The sequence below is a fragment of the Rhinopithecus bieti genome, unplaced genomic scaffold (genome assembly GCF_001698545.2).
Source record: "Rhinopithecus bieti isolate Rb0 unplaced genomic scaffold, ASM169854v2 scaffold_13704, whole genome shotgun sequence".
Classification (NCBI taxonomy): Eukaryota; Metazoa; Chordata; class Mammalia; order Primates; family Cercopithecidae; genus Rhinopithecus; species Rhinopithecus bieti.
The window spans coordinates 2,105,490-2,120,365 of NW_016808231.1; the positions used below are offsets into that span (position 1 = coordinate 2,105,490).

Genomic DNA, 14,876 nt, shown 5'->3' on the forward strand with positions numbered 1-14,876 from the left:
TCGGGAAGGGGAACATCACACATCGGGGCCTATCATGGGGAGGGGGGAGGGGGGAGGGATTGCATTGGGAGTTATACCTGATATAAATGACGAATTGATGGGTGCTGACGAGTTGATGGGTGCAGCACACCAACATGGCACAAGTATACATATGTAACAAACCTGCACGTTATGCACACGTACCCTAGAACTTAAAGTATAATAATATATATATATATAAAATGATTTATTGAAGGGTTGAATAGCAAAGAACAGGAACATTAGAAATGTAAATAAGATACAGTAGTATATTTCAGGTGCAGACAAGTTATTACTTTATGTCAGTGTCTTTACTAGGGACTTTCTAGATGTACCATTTAATTGAGCTCCCAGGTACAACAATTAATGTATTGCTATCCTCTTTTTATATAGAACAGAACATGAACATAGACCTGTCTGGTCACAAAGAAGGGCTCTTACAATTTTTACTACTCAATGTTTAGAGCTAGTCCTTAAAGGAGAAAGCTTTCTTACAAAAGTGTGATTCACCAGAAGAAACACTGACTTTGGTTTCCTCGAAATGTACTGAGCATTCGTTAGTTAATTTGTACTGAGCATTAATTAGTTATTTTGGCAGAGTTCTGGTTTTCAGGGGTGCTTTTGGTCAACCACATTAGTCTAACTAGGATTTTCAGCAAATGTATTTTTTGTGGCCTTGTATATTCTTTCTATTCTACTATTGTTTGTATCTCTTTTGCTTTCTAGTCTTTAATTACTTAATTACTCTTAAGAATTTGCATCGTTCCAAAATGTGTTTTCTTATTCGTCCACATTGCAGAGTTTAAAGTTTACTTTGTTCTATGAAGCATCAAAATATTTTAAACTTTACAAAAATATAATAATATTTAGAAGCTGTAAAATATTAATGATTTCCCAGGTGATGGACTAAAATATTGACCTAATTCTCAATGTATAGATTCTGAACAAGACAATTAAAGATTATATTTAATCTCTTTCTTTGGAAAAATAAAGACATATTACAGCCCAATAAAAAAAAAAAGAAGAAAAAAAAAAAAGAAACAGCCTCCCTCCAAAGTTGAGTGACACAAAACTTCTTAAAGCCCAATCAAGGTCAGCTGTGGCCTCACACAGGTATGGGCTGGACTGGGAGCCTTGTCAGGGTGCGGGGAGGAAATCGCGGCGGTGCCTGACCCTGGATTATGCGCTCTTTTTCCCGGCGAGGCCACCGTGGTTTCCGAGCTGCCCAGAGCATCTCCCCGCGGCGCCCGCTAGTGGGCGCAATGCCTCCTAGGAGGTGGGCGCTGGGGAGGAAGCTGTGACCGCCCCTACCGCACCGCGCAGCCTGCAGGCATTCAAGTCCCTGGGTTTTAGAAGGGCTCCGTTCTCCGGTCAAGAATCGAGCTCGACTGCCTCTTGAGCTGCACGGAGATAAGGTGGAAAGGGGAGGCCCGTGGAGCCCGGGAGCCTGGGAATCAAATCCCTGCTCTGCCACTTCGCAGCGCAGCGCTGTGGCCGCGGGCGTCCCCCGAGCCCAGCCTCTCCCGCAAAAGGAAAAGGGATGGCTGGATCCACCTACCTGGCAGGGCCGCCGGGACGCGCAGCGCAGCGCTCAATACACCACGGATTTTATGGCTACTCAGCACGAGGCTGGTGGCTGTTTCACGTACAACACGCGTGCCACATGTTTTTAGAGTAAAAGCATTTATTCATGGGAGCAGAGATGCGAAACGCAGCCGGGTGACACGGGCCTCTCATGGGTGGGTGCTGGGTCAGAGGGAAACGCCTCATCAAGGCTGGAATTGGTCTGGGTGGACTGAGGTACGAAAGGATCGGTAAGGAACTAGGTTCTCTTCCAAGGATGGTGTCCAGGAGGGCACATATTTTGGGCAATTGGAAGGCTGCCCCGAACAAGCCGACTCCTGGACGCCGCTGTCCTGCCCTTGCCCAAGGGTCTGGGGTGACCAGCAAGCTCTGGGTGACTGTGGAGGCAAATGCCGCAGGAATCACAATGAACCCCAGACAGGCCTCTCACCGGTTTCCTCTGTTTCTTGTTTGTTTGTTTTGATACGGAGTCTCACTCTGTCACCCAGGCTGGAGTGCAGTGGCGCAATCTCGGCTCACTGCAACCTCTGCCTCCCGGGTTCAAGCCATTCTCTGCCTCAGCCTCCAGTAGCTGGGATTACAGGTGCCCGCTATCATGTCCGGCAAATTTTTGTATTTTTAGTAGAGATGGGGTTTCACTATCTTGGCCAAGCTGGTGTTGAACTCCTGGCCTCAAGTGATCCACTCCCCTCAGCCTCCCAAAGTGCTGTGATTATAGGCATGAGCCACTGCGCCAGGCCTCTCCTGTTCTCAAGGAGTGCTGTCCAATACAGTAGCCACCAGCCATAAGTGCTATAGAGCAGCTGCAATGTGGCTAGTGCATCTGAGGCAATGCATTCTAAACTTTAATTAACTGAAATTTAAAAATAGATACTAATTCCATAATTGCAAAACCTTTGAGTATATTTGAAACAATTTGAGGATGTGTACATTTAATGAAATCTAAATACAGATAAAGTTTTTCTGATGAAAATGTAATATCTGAATTGGGCTCTAAGTGTAAACTTCTCATGGGATTCCAAGACAATATGCAAAACAGAGGGCAGAATGTCTCGATAATTTACAGTTGAAATGATATTTTAGATATATTGGGCTAAATGAAATGTATGATTAAAATTAATTTTATCTGTTTCTTTTTACTTTTTTCTAATGTGGCCACCATAGACAGCTACCTACGTGCCTGCGTTAGATTCCTTTTAGACAAGGTTGGCTTAGACCTTCCCCTGGGCCTTCTTCCCTCTGACCTCCCATTCAGGCCTGGCCCTTTGGCCTTCCTTCAAGGTTTTGTCTGCTTTTTGGAGCTGCCCTATGCTGGATCAGACCAGAACCGGGGGCAGAGGCTAAAGGTGAGACCCACTCCCTCCTGTCCAGGAGCAAGGGGCTGGGGGCGGGGGCTACCCTGGCAGCCAGGAATTCTGGAGCCAGTGATATCCCTGGGACAGTGGTGGTCAGGGTGAGCTTAGGCTGGGGTTGGGGTAATGATTCAGGACAACACCCTGCTCTGAGATATTGTTAACTGGTGAGGAAGAGGAGGAACTCAGGGCTGCAAGACACAAAGTACGTTTCTGTAACCACGACTCAAAATCAGGCTTGGTCACAGGACTAAGCGAGGCTCCTAATTACTAAGCGAGTGCAGACGAGGACAACAACAAGCCTTCCTTGAGGGTCTCTGAATTTCACTGGTCAAAGAACAGGCGTCCTCGGTGTGCATGTGTGGCAGGAGTCCCAGCTGAGGCTGGGGAGCCCAGGGAGGACACCAGAGAGGGTTCTCACCCTTGCCAAAACCACAGCCCAACAGTGGCCTCAGCACCCAGCCCTAGTTTGGACTTGAGCTACCCCACATCCTGGTCCCCACTACAGTGTGAACCATGACATGTCCCAGTATGGCCATCTCTGCCTCCAGTCCCAATTAGACAGCCCCAAATATAAGGGACCCAGAGGGCTCTGGCTCAGACCAAAAGCATCTGAAGGGTCCATGTGGGATCCTGGCTATCCACCCTGCCTTGCACCTCATTTCTTCCTGAGCTCCAAGGTTACCCAAGTGGCAGGCTGCTCAGGCCAAATTCCGCCTCTGTCCCAATCCTTGATCCACTAACACACAAAACCAGGTCAGAAGCGGTTATGCAGCCCCTGGATACAAACAGCCAGCTTCCTGCACTCACTCACTGGGCTGGCTGTGTTTGCCATACAAACAGGACAAAGTCCAGGCCTCCTGACCCCAGGGAATAAAGCCTGCAGCTTTGCTTTGCTACACTTTAAAGCACAGGTTGCTTTTGAGTTAACTAGGCACGCCTTCGCCTTCTCCAGCAAGGCTGACTCCACGGTTCTCTGCTAGGGTAGGTGGGCTCAGCTCCTGGCCCCTTTGCAGGCTTGCCTTAAGTTTTGGGTTTGACAACCAAGGGACTCTTGTGCACTAAAGTTTGGAGACAAACACTTTGAGAGGAGAAAAAGTGTGGCCCAAATAGTAGAAAGCATTCTCTGAGACTCAGTTAAGGTTGTTTTAGCTCTGATTAAACATGCATGTGTGTGCTCACACGCTCACACACACACCATTGTATCCTAGGCTGAATGCTATCTTTTCAAAAATCTGGCCAGTAGCTCATGCCTCTCATCTCAGCACTTTGGGATGCCGAGGTGGGAGGATCACTTGAGCCCAGGAGTTTGAAACCAGCCTGAGCAACGTAGTGAGACCCTGTCTCTATAAAAATGTAAAAATCATTTTCTAAACACGTACTTATGCTTTCTGGCTACCGGTTTTTTAATCCCAGCTGGTAGGGCAGGGGAGATGTCATCCGGGGCAGAGGCTGGGAGGCTTTCAGGCCACAGATTTCCACCATTTGCCAAGCTTCCCTTCTCTCCAGGGTCCGGGTCAGGAGCCCCTTATGAGAAAGAAGAAGATCCATTTTGCTTTCAATAAGATATCAACGAGGTACTTCTTGGTTTTATTAGATATGGGAATTATCAATTTAGGTCAGAAGCGTCACAACCACTGCCATATTACAAAGATTAGTACCCGAGAGCCCAGACTGTCACCCGGCTGGCAGCCTCTCGAGGAGGGCTCCCAGGGACCACTGACCTAATCAAGGGCCTCCTCCTTCACACACCACCCTCCACCCCAACCTTTATGCCTTCTTAAAGTCCTTCAGGGAAGGGACCCACCGTCAAGATTGTCCCTTCTGGCACCTAACTCTTCTGTCTGCTAGAAGACAGCAATGAGACTGTCCCTACAATGATGATGCTTACGGTGACCACATCTCAAAGAAGCCGAGATGGATCTCAGCCCTTTATTGTCACTTGGGAGGCAGAACCCAAATCTTAGTAAACGAAGACTTTCTCTCTTGAACCATTCACAGGAATACTGAAGGTCATGAAAATAAAAATGTGTAAACCATCCTTTGGAGCAGAGGCTACAAACTCACATGCCCGCCTGGACCAGCACCAGGCAGACATCTTCCATGAGTGAAGTGCAGTGGGGGATGGGAAGGGTGGGGGACGGGGTAAAGGTGGTGGGGGTGAGCCGCAGCAGACTTGAGATGACAGCATGCCCCATCCTCCACCCAGAAAACTAGGTATTTTTTATATGTAATCTCCCAAGTTTCAAATATTGTCAATACATACAAAAGGTTATGAAGCCTTATAAACTTCTGCCCTAGGCAAATTCCAAACTTAAACAAAGCTCCCTCTCCCACCAAATAAGAAAACTTTAACAAGGTGATTACAAAGAAACTAAGAAATAGAAAATGATAGCAGCTTCAAACATGCCAGTCTCCCTGTTTTAAAACAAAATCAATAAAATCAGTGAATCACAATTCATTGAGCTCATTCTTGGCTACAAGGAAGCAGCTGGATGGATCTACTGGCAGGTAGTCCTGCAGGATTAAAATGAGCCCCACTGCCAAAAAAACCCCAAATAAGATGCCGTCCTGCTCGTCCTCATACCATCCTCATCAGGCAGGGAAGGAATAGAATTAGACTCCCTATTAGGGAGAATAGGTTGAGGCACAGAACAGGAAGGGCCCCTCCTCAATATCATAGAGCCCCTCTGTTGGGTCAGACCAGAACCGGGGGCAGAGGCTAAAGGTGAAACCCATTGCTGTCCAGGGGCAAGGGGCTGGGGGTAGGGGCTACCCTGGCAGCCGGGAGTTCTGGAGCCGGTGATATAGCGCCCCCCAACCAAAACAGGTTTCCCATTGCACCATTTGGCACCATCTTGGAGACAGCTGAAATAACGAATCAATGTTAGACAGCACCTTGCAGGGCACTGAGCAAATAGTAGGCACAGTTGTGTGTCTGCTGAGTAAACTGTGCATCATGAATGAAGGGAGCTACTTCCCTCAGCTAGTGCCACCCCTCAAGGGAAATCCAGGAGCTGCCTTTGCCATTCCGAAGACTCTGGATTTCTCCAAGGCAGGCAAAGAAGACAAGGGAGGTAATGGTGAGTTCCCTCTGCAAGTAAACACATGGATTTCCTGGCTCTAAGGGAACATCATCGATTCTGTCAGACTCACGGACACAGAGGAAGCGATTCCAGAACCCCACAGAAACACAGAACCCAGAGGGGCTGTGTTTGCAATAAGCTTAGGCTAGGACCTGAGACCTACAGCAAGTCCATACCCAGTAGTCCAAGTCCCTGGCTTTCCTTCTGTTTGGTGCCTATAAGAATTCCCTAGCATCCTTATACCCAGAGGACTTGGCACAGAAAGTCGACGTCAACATGAGAAAGAAAGAGGCTCTTTGTTCTCACAGGCATGCATGGCTATTTCTGTCCTGGCCCTGCAGCACACAGACCTTCTTGGTCCTGGCCCGACAAGCCCCCAGGGCAACAGTGTGGTCTTTATTTTGGCTTGCTCTGGGAGCCAAGGTCCAGGGAAGCCTGACCCTCTGTGCTCTGGGGTACTGTGACAGGCAGAAGGCATTGGCTCAGCCAGAATGTCTTAAAGGTACTACAACTGGCATTGAATGGACCAATTCTTTGCTGTCGGAGACTGTTCTGCACATTGTGGGATGCCCACTAGATGCCAGGGGTGCCCCCACAGTCACTGTGACCCCCTCAACACACACACATTTCCAGTGCTGCCTGGAGGGACAAGCTGCCCCTGGTTTAAAGTCACTGGGCTGGTGGCCCCCTCATGCATTTGTGAAACAGAAGCCCCAGAGACTAAGTGACACGTGTAAGGCCACACCTCAGCTCTGATGACTTCTGGCCCAGAGTTCTTCCCAGCTGCACTCTCAATGATTGGTGCCCATGCATGTGCCCGGAACACTGCAAACACACCATGGGATGCCACAGCTCTGCAGAGCCTCAAAGCAGAGAGCCATCTGTCTCAGTGGCTCAGAGAAACTGAGCAAGACAGACAAGATAACCTCCCTGTGATCAGACTCAGCAAACGCTGGGTGGGGAGTAGGTTCCCAGGGGAGACACTGTTTTAGGTCCTGCTTGTCCTAGTAAGCCCCACCGTCTAGCTGGTAACTGTGAGTGTGGCAGGCCTCCAGCAGGCGGGGCTTTCTGTAGTCTCCATGGAGACCTGGGGGCCAGTGAGAGGGAGCCAGCCCCCAGTCTGTAGGTTAGAGCCAGGGACAGCGCAAGGGTCCAGCCTTCATCTTGAGTCTCCGGTGGGCTCAGCAGGAGTGTGAACGACTCCATCACAGGCTTTTGACCCCCTTCCAAGGTCCTCACAGTCTCCATTGGGAAATATGGCTGTTAGTGCCAGCTCCTCCTCAGGTTCCTGGAAGTTTTCTGGAACACAGGAGAAGAAATCACTGAATCAGAAGAGAAAGGTTATAGGTAAGTTATCTAGGAAGGAAAAGGAGAAAGTTGGCACCAGCAAATATCTACTTAAAAACCAAAACAAAATACATATCAAAAACCTTAACAATGTACATACCCTTTGACCCACAAATTTCACTTCTAGGATTTTATCCTAAGAAAATAATTAGGAATAATTAGTGGAACTGCTGGAACTATCTTGCTACCGGCCTAAGGATGAAACTGACACTGAAGATGGCCCAACAGAGAGAAAGAGCAAGCCTGGGTCCTTGCTGACCCTCTGAATCAACCAACTCTGAAGCTGACTCCACCTCTGGACTGTCTTTCAGGTGAGATAATGATTTCTCTTACTGCTTGTGCTAGTGTTGAGTCATGGTATCTTTACTTGCAGTTGAAAGTGTCCTGATTTAATGTCCAACAATGGGACTGGTTGAGTGAACTATGGCTCACTCATATAATGGGATTCAGGCATTAAAGATAATACATAAAATTCCACAGATCTAAACACACACACGCACACACACACACACACACACATTGAATAGAAGTAAAATTGGGGAAATCTGAATAAGATCTGTGGATTGTGCCAATGTCAATTTGTTCTATTGCACTACAGCTTTGCAAAATGTTACCATTGGGGGAAACTGGGCAAAGTGTACACAGGATCTCTCTGTGTGATCTCCTTTTTTGTTTTTTGAGACGGGGTCTCACTGTGTCACTCATGCTGGTCTCGAACTCCTGAGCTCAAGCTCTCCTCCTGCCTCGGCCTCACAAAGTGCTGGGATTTCTGTATGATTTCTTGCCACTGCATGTTAATCTAGAATTACCTCAAAAAAGAAAATATGTTATTGACATAGAATTATTGCTGTGGAAGGCAGTTATAGTATGTTATTGATGAAGAAAGAAGATTCCAAAGCAGTAAGTACAGTCATGTGCAACATAATGACATTTTGGTCAATGATGAACCTTAATAAGAGTGGTCCCGTAAGATTGAAACACAGCTGGCCGGGCACGGTGGCTCATGCCTGTAATCCCAGCACTTTGGGAGGCCAAGGCGGGCGCATCACAAGGTCAGGAGATCGAGACCATCCTGGCTAACACAGTGAAACCTTGTCTCTACTAAAAATACAAAAAATTAGCCAGGTGTGGTGGCGGGCACCTGTAGTTCCAGCTACTCGGGAGGCTGAGGCAGGAGAATGGCATGAACTCGGGAGGCGGAACTTGCAGTGAGCCGAGACCACGCCACTGCACTCCAGCCTGGGCAACAGAGCAAGACTCCATCGCAAAAAAAAAAAAAAAAAAAAAAACCACAACTAAAAAATTCCTGTCACCTAGTAACCTTGTAGCTGTCCTGATGTTGCAGTACAAAGCATTACTCACGTTTGTGGCAGTGCTGGTGGAAACAAACCTACTGCACTACCAATCATACAAAAGTCTAGCACATACAGTTATATACTGTAGACAATGTAGACAATACTTGATAATAATAAGAAATGACTGTTACTGTTCTCTCTCTCTCTCTCCATATATATATATATGCCAATGTCAATATCTATATATGGAGATATATATCTCTCCATATATACATATCTCCATATATATATATATATATATATCTCCATATATATATATGGAGAGAGAGAGAGAGTGCAATGCTGATGGAGAGCATTGGCAAAATCTCGGCTCACTGCAACCTCTGCCTCCCAGGTTCAAGCAGTTCTCCTGCCTGAGCCTCCCAAGTAGCTGAGATTACAGGCATATGCCACCACGCCTGGCTAATTTTTGTATTTTTAGTAGAGATGGGGTTTCACCATGCGGGCCAGGCTGGTCTGGAACTCCCGACTTCAGGTGATCCGCCAGCCTTGGCCTACTACATGTTTTAACATTATTTTAGAGTGTACTCCCTCTACTTATGTATGTATATATATAAAGATATGTATATACACACACACACACATATAAAGCTTACACATATATAGTTAATTGTAAAACTGCCTCAGGCAGGCCCTTCAAGAGGTATCCAGAAGAAGGCATTATCATAGGAGGTGATAGCTCCATGTGTGTTATTGGCCCTGAAGACCTTCCAGTGGGACAAGATGTGGAGGCAGAAGACAGTGATACTGATGATCCTGACCTTGTGTGTAGGTGTAGGCTAAGGCACATGTTTATGTCTTAGTTTTTAGCAAAAAAAGAAAAAAAAAAAAAAAAAATTAAAATAGGAAAAGCTTATTGAATAAGGATATAAAGAAAGAAAATATTTTTGTACATTTCTACAATGTTTTGTAGCCAGTTTCAGTTACTTGCGGTACAGTCCAATAAGATATTTTCAGAGAGATACCTCATTCATGTAACTTTTATTATATATTGTTAAATGTCTTAACTGTGCCTAGTTTATAAATTAAGCTTTATCATAGGTATGTATGTACAGGAAAAAACACAGCGTATACATCGGGCTTAGTGCTACCCATGGTTTTAGGCATCCACAGGTGTCTTAAAGCATCTCATGTGGCAAAGGGGAGGATCAGCGCACTTCCTATGTCCCTAACATCAGCATTGACATCTAGGGGTGTCTTCCCCTTCCCCTTCTCCCTCACTTCCATTTAGTGGCCTGATGATTCCACCCAGGTGTGGCTTCCCACTGCCCAGGTCGGGCTCAGGTCACCTGTTACCCCTCCTGGGACATGGCAGCCTCCTCCTAGCTGGGCTCTGCCGAGGTGTCTCCCTCTCCTAGAGTCCACCTCTCTAAACACACCCCAATCTCTCTGCTCAGCAATTGCTCATGGCACACTACTCCTGAAGGCTGCACATCCGGGACCCTGATTTGGTCCAAACTCTTCCCTTCAGCCTTGGCCCTCACTGGTTTCCTTCTGCACATTACTCCCGGGGCCTCTTGATGGTGGTCCCTTTTCTGATCATGACATCATGCTGTCACTCCTTAGCTCAGTGCTCCTTTTCTAAACCTTCCCATTTCTGCCTATGAAAATCCCTTCATCCCCAGTTCAAATGTCACTTGCTCCAGGACACTCCCTGGATCCTCCAGGGAGACTCACTGTGTTTGGTCCCATGCACCTGGAGACACCTTTGTTACAGTCCTCCCCATACTGTCTTTATTAGGTGGAGACTCCTGGGGAAAGAGCCCAGCCTGACCGAGCGCATGTGCCCACTGCCTGGCATATGGGCACCTCACATTGCTCACCCCCACACCTGGCACATGGCAAGCACTCCGTAGATGTTGGTCCACTCTGTCCCTAAGGTCCCCAAGTTCATGTGACCACTCCCATAATTCCGTGCACCTGGCCCTCAGGGTGCAGGAAGTCGGGGAGCACTCACCATGAGCTGGGCTTCTGCAGGCAGCAACATCCTGGTCCTTCCTCCGGCTCCAGGGACCCCAGGAAAAGCAGGCCAGTAGTCCAGGGAGGCCTGGTCTCTCCCAGGCTCCTTCCACTAGGAAGAGCACAAAACCTGAGTCACAGGGTCACATGGTTCCCACTTCACAAGACTGAGAGATTTTGTTTAGCAAATCAAGAGCCTCAACTGTCAACTGCCCTAGTTTCAACTGGCTGATTAAAAACACAAAGTCTGACTTGCAAAAGTGGGTGGGTTTTTGTACTTTAAAACGAACTTTAAAATGATTGCTTTACTTTATCTATGTTACCTCATTTAATTCTCACAAAAACCCTATGATGTAGGTACCATGTTGGGGAAACTAAAGCATTGAAAATGACATGAAATTAATTACAATTACATAGCACCAAACAAAATACTCAAAGAGCTGCACATTCCCTCTGATGTTAGTTCAAACTCTTTCTTGGCAGGAATAGATATATGTTTTAGTAATCTATAAAGTCAACAGGAACAAGGTTGTTTATTTGTTTGGCTGGTTTTTTTAAAGACTTCAGGCAACCAAAACAAGGAAAATCCTTGTTCATAATCTTTGTTCAGGACCTATTTACTCTCAGCCTGCACCCAAATGTAATGAGACTGTATCCTTAGTTTTTCAACCCAAAAGCAGCTGGATTAGGTACCACAAACTGGGTAAAAGGGCACTGCCAAAAGGCAAGCAACCTAGAATAAGAATTATCATCAGACGGTGAGGAAAGAAATCGGAAAAGTTTAAAAAAAACAAATGCAACCACTAGCGAAATCTTCGTGACATGAATCCATTTGATGTGAGGATAATAGTGCTGTCCATTGCAAAAGCGGCAAAGAAATCAGTGGGCTATAAGTTATAATTACACTCGTTACCTTTAGTCATTTGTGAGAGGTTTAATTTTGTTCAGTATGTTTTTATAAAAGTAGGAAAGGGCTTAACATAGTAGAGAACAATTCCCTTGCAAAGTGTTAAAATCTCAAAAGTATTAGTGTTTATTTAAAAGGAAGAGAGGATTCATTCACTCTTTCTGCATGCCAGGCATGGTATCAGGAAATGGGACTGCGGATGATGTTTAAACCCACAAGGGAACAAAATCATGTTGACAAGGGAACGAAAAATCATGTGGTAAGAGCTCGGCCGGGCGCGGTGGCTCAAGCCTGTAATCCCAGCACTTTGGGAGGCCGAGACGGGTGGATCACGAGGTCAGGAGATCGAGACCATCCTGGCTAACACTGTGAAACCCCGTCTCTACTAAAAAATACAAAAAAACTAGCCGGGCAGGGTGGCGGGCGCCTGTAGTCCCAGCTACTCGGGAGGCTGAGGCAGGACAATGGCGTGAACCCGGGAGGCAGAGCTTGCAGTGAGCTGAGATCCGGCCACTGCACTCCAGCCTGGGCGACAGAGTGAGACTCCGTCTCAAAAAAAAAAAAAAAAAAAAGAGCTCAGAGAGCAAAGGGATAAATGGTTCTGGGATTTCGCCAGTGAACTTGCAAATGGGAGCAGGAAAAGTCAAGGAAGCCTTCCTGGAGGAGGAACTCCAGTTCTGAATGCACAAATGGGATTGGCCAGGTGAGGAGGAGGGAGGAGAAAAGGCTCTTCAGGCTGAGGCAACAGCAATGTGTCTACAAAAAGCTTAGGAGGGACTGGGCGTGGTAGTTCACGCCTGTAATCCCGGCACTTTGGGAGGCCAAAGTGGGTGGATCACTTGAGGTCAGGAGTTCGAGACTAGCCTGGTCAATATGGCGGAACCCCGTCTCTACTAAAAATACAAAAATTAGCTAGGCGTGGTGGCAGGCGCTTGTAGTCCCAGCTACTTGGGAGGTTGAGATGGGAGAATCGCTTGAACTCGGGAGGCGGAGGTTGCAGTGAGTCGAGATCACACCACTGCCACTCCAGCCTGGGCAACAAAGCAAAACACCATCTAAAAAAAAGAAAAAGCATGCACTCTTTAGGGTACAGAAAATGTGTGTAAATTCCCTTCTTTCCCTAGGAGGCCAGGTCAGCAAAGGGGTTGAAACAAAAATCAGAACAATCACAACCTCAACCAAAAAAGGGATTGCGCCCTAACGGAGGAGGGTTAGGGCAGGCGCACTCGCCTAGGCAGGCCAGGCTGGCAGGTGAATGTGACATTGGTAGCATTACAGGTACCAGGTCTCCTTGCTGGGACCCCCCGCCCCCCGACCAACGCCAATACCCCAGGAGACACACAGTACAGCCACTCTCTGCATTATCTACTTAAGAGGAAGAGGCTGGAGGGCTTGAAGGGCTGCCCAGCTGGGCAGTGAGAGAAAGCAAAGATCTCCCGGGTTTGCCAGATGCAGCAACTCTTAATGTGCATATTTTCATCCTAGAACACGGGAGAGTTCCCGTAAAGCCTTGCGTTCCAGGAGGAAGGAGATCCTGACCCTTTTGCTGATGGCAGCAGTCACGGGGGCTGGGAAAAGACCCTTAAACCCCTTCCACCTTTTAGGAGAATGTGGAGGGAAAAGGTGGCCTCAGTAGACCCGGGGGAGGCAGAGGGACACAGCAGTTGGGTGCACAGCCTTGGTGGGCGGCCAGAAATCACTAGAAAATGTGCTCTTAGTCCCTCTCACCTCCCCACTCTCCAAGTCCCGAGCACCCGTTCCTTGCCCTCTTACTAAAACCAGGCAGGGCTTCCAGGACCAGCCTCCACCGCGCTGGAGATGCCCCTCCGCCCCTCCTAGGGCTCCCGACGCATCTCTAGCTGCGCAGCGCCCTAGAATTTACCTCCTGGTACCGCCAATCTCCTTAACCCCTATCCACTCCCTTGAAACTTTCCCATCCCAAGGCTTTCCCATTTCCTTCCCTAACCCTCTTTTCCTCTCCCCGCCCTCACTCACCCCCTAACTCCTAGATCTCGGCCCTGCCCGATTCATCCCTTCTCTCTACCCACTCCCTCTGCCTTCTGCTCCGCCTCTCAGGTTTCCCACGCCCCCTAGGCATCTCCCGTGCACTCCTGACCCTTCCGGGACAGACGCGACCCCCTACGCAGGGCCCGTTCTCTGCTAGCTGCGCGGCCTAGCTCTAGGCACCTCCCTGCTCTGAGCCTCAGTTTACCTCGTTGCTCAATGAGGGGGACTGGCCAAAGGGGTCCAACTTGGGGGACGTGCCCGAGCTACCGCCCGCCCGGGCCCCGCCGGGCCCCGCGCAGTCTCACCTGGTTGCCCGGCTCCTGCGGCTTGCAGGGCCTTGCAGGCGGCCGCCTGGACGGCCAGGCAGGAGGCCGGGAGGCCGGGGCAGTAGGCGGCCGCCTGCACGGGACCCCCAGCCTGGCGGCCGAACACCAGCCTGGCGCCGAAGCACCGAGCCGGCGCAGGCAGCCGCCTCCCAGCAGCCGCAGCGCCCGGCGTCACCGCGTCCTCTGACCCGGCTCGGCCACCAGGCACCCCAGACCAGCGCCGCTCCGGCCCCGCCGCCGGCCGCCGCACGTCCCAGCCATCCATCCCGCAGGGCGGCGGCCACGCGGTTCCCGGGCGGCCAAAGGGACGACGCGCGGCACAGGCACGAAGACCAAGCCGGCCGAGGCGGATGCCGCGCGCAGGCCCGCGCCCCGCCTCTCGGCGCCCCGCCGTCCGCGCGCCGCCTCTGCGCCCCGCGCCCGCCCCGGGCCCCGCGCCCTCTGCCGCCCCCGCCGCCGCCGGGCTTCGCCCGCGCCTGGCCTCCGCGGGAAGCACCGCCCTTGCGAAGTCCCGCAGGAGCGCGCGGGGCTCTGGCTCGTGCGCTCCACAGGCTCCCGACCACCCAGTAGCACCTGCCCGCGGCCGCCCCAGCCGCCTCCACGCCAGCGACCTGGAAGGGAGGCCTGCGGCGGGGCGCGACCCGCGGCCCGGGGCCGACAGCGCCTCCAGCTCGCGCTCCATGCTGGCGCCGCCCGCCCCTCTGCGGCAACGGCCGCGGCTCGGGCGCACCCCGCTGCCCGCCTCTCGGGGCGGTGGCGCCCCGGCACGGAGGACACGCCCCGGAGGGCCGAGCCCAACCGGACCCCCGGGCCCTCGGGCGGGGCCTCTGTGTGCACGCTTCCCTGGGCGCAGCCCGCATCGCGGGCCCTTTTTGGAGAAGAGGGCTTTCTCCCCAGCCCTCCAAGGGTGGCTCCTCCCGAAGTCCCTGCGCAGA

General features: G+C 50.0%; 1 protein-coding gene across 1 annotated transcript; it reads right to left on the reverse strand.

Annotated features, from left to right (window-relative positions):
- Window positions 1-4,516: 4,516 nt before the first annotated feature.
- On the reverse strand, window positions 4,517-14,623 carry CUNH2orf72 (chromosome unknown C2orf72 homolog). The gene is given in 7 exon segments (XM_017886401.1): window positions 4,517-7,339; window positions 10,700-10,813; window positions 13,921-14,133; window positions 14,136-14,283; window positions 14,285-14,482; window positions 14,484-14,567; window positions 14,570-14,623. Coding segments are annotated over 7 exon segments (951 nt in total). The 3' UTR covers window positions 4,517-7,199.
- Window positions 14,624-14,876: the final 253 nt, after the last annotated feature.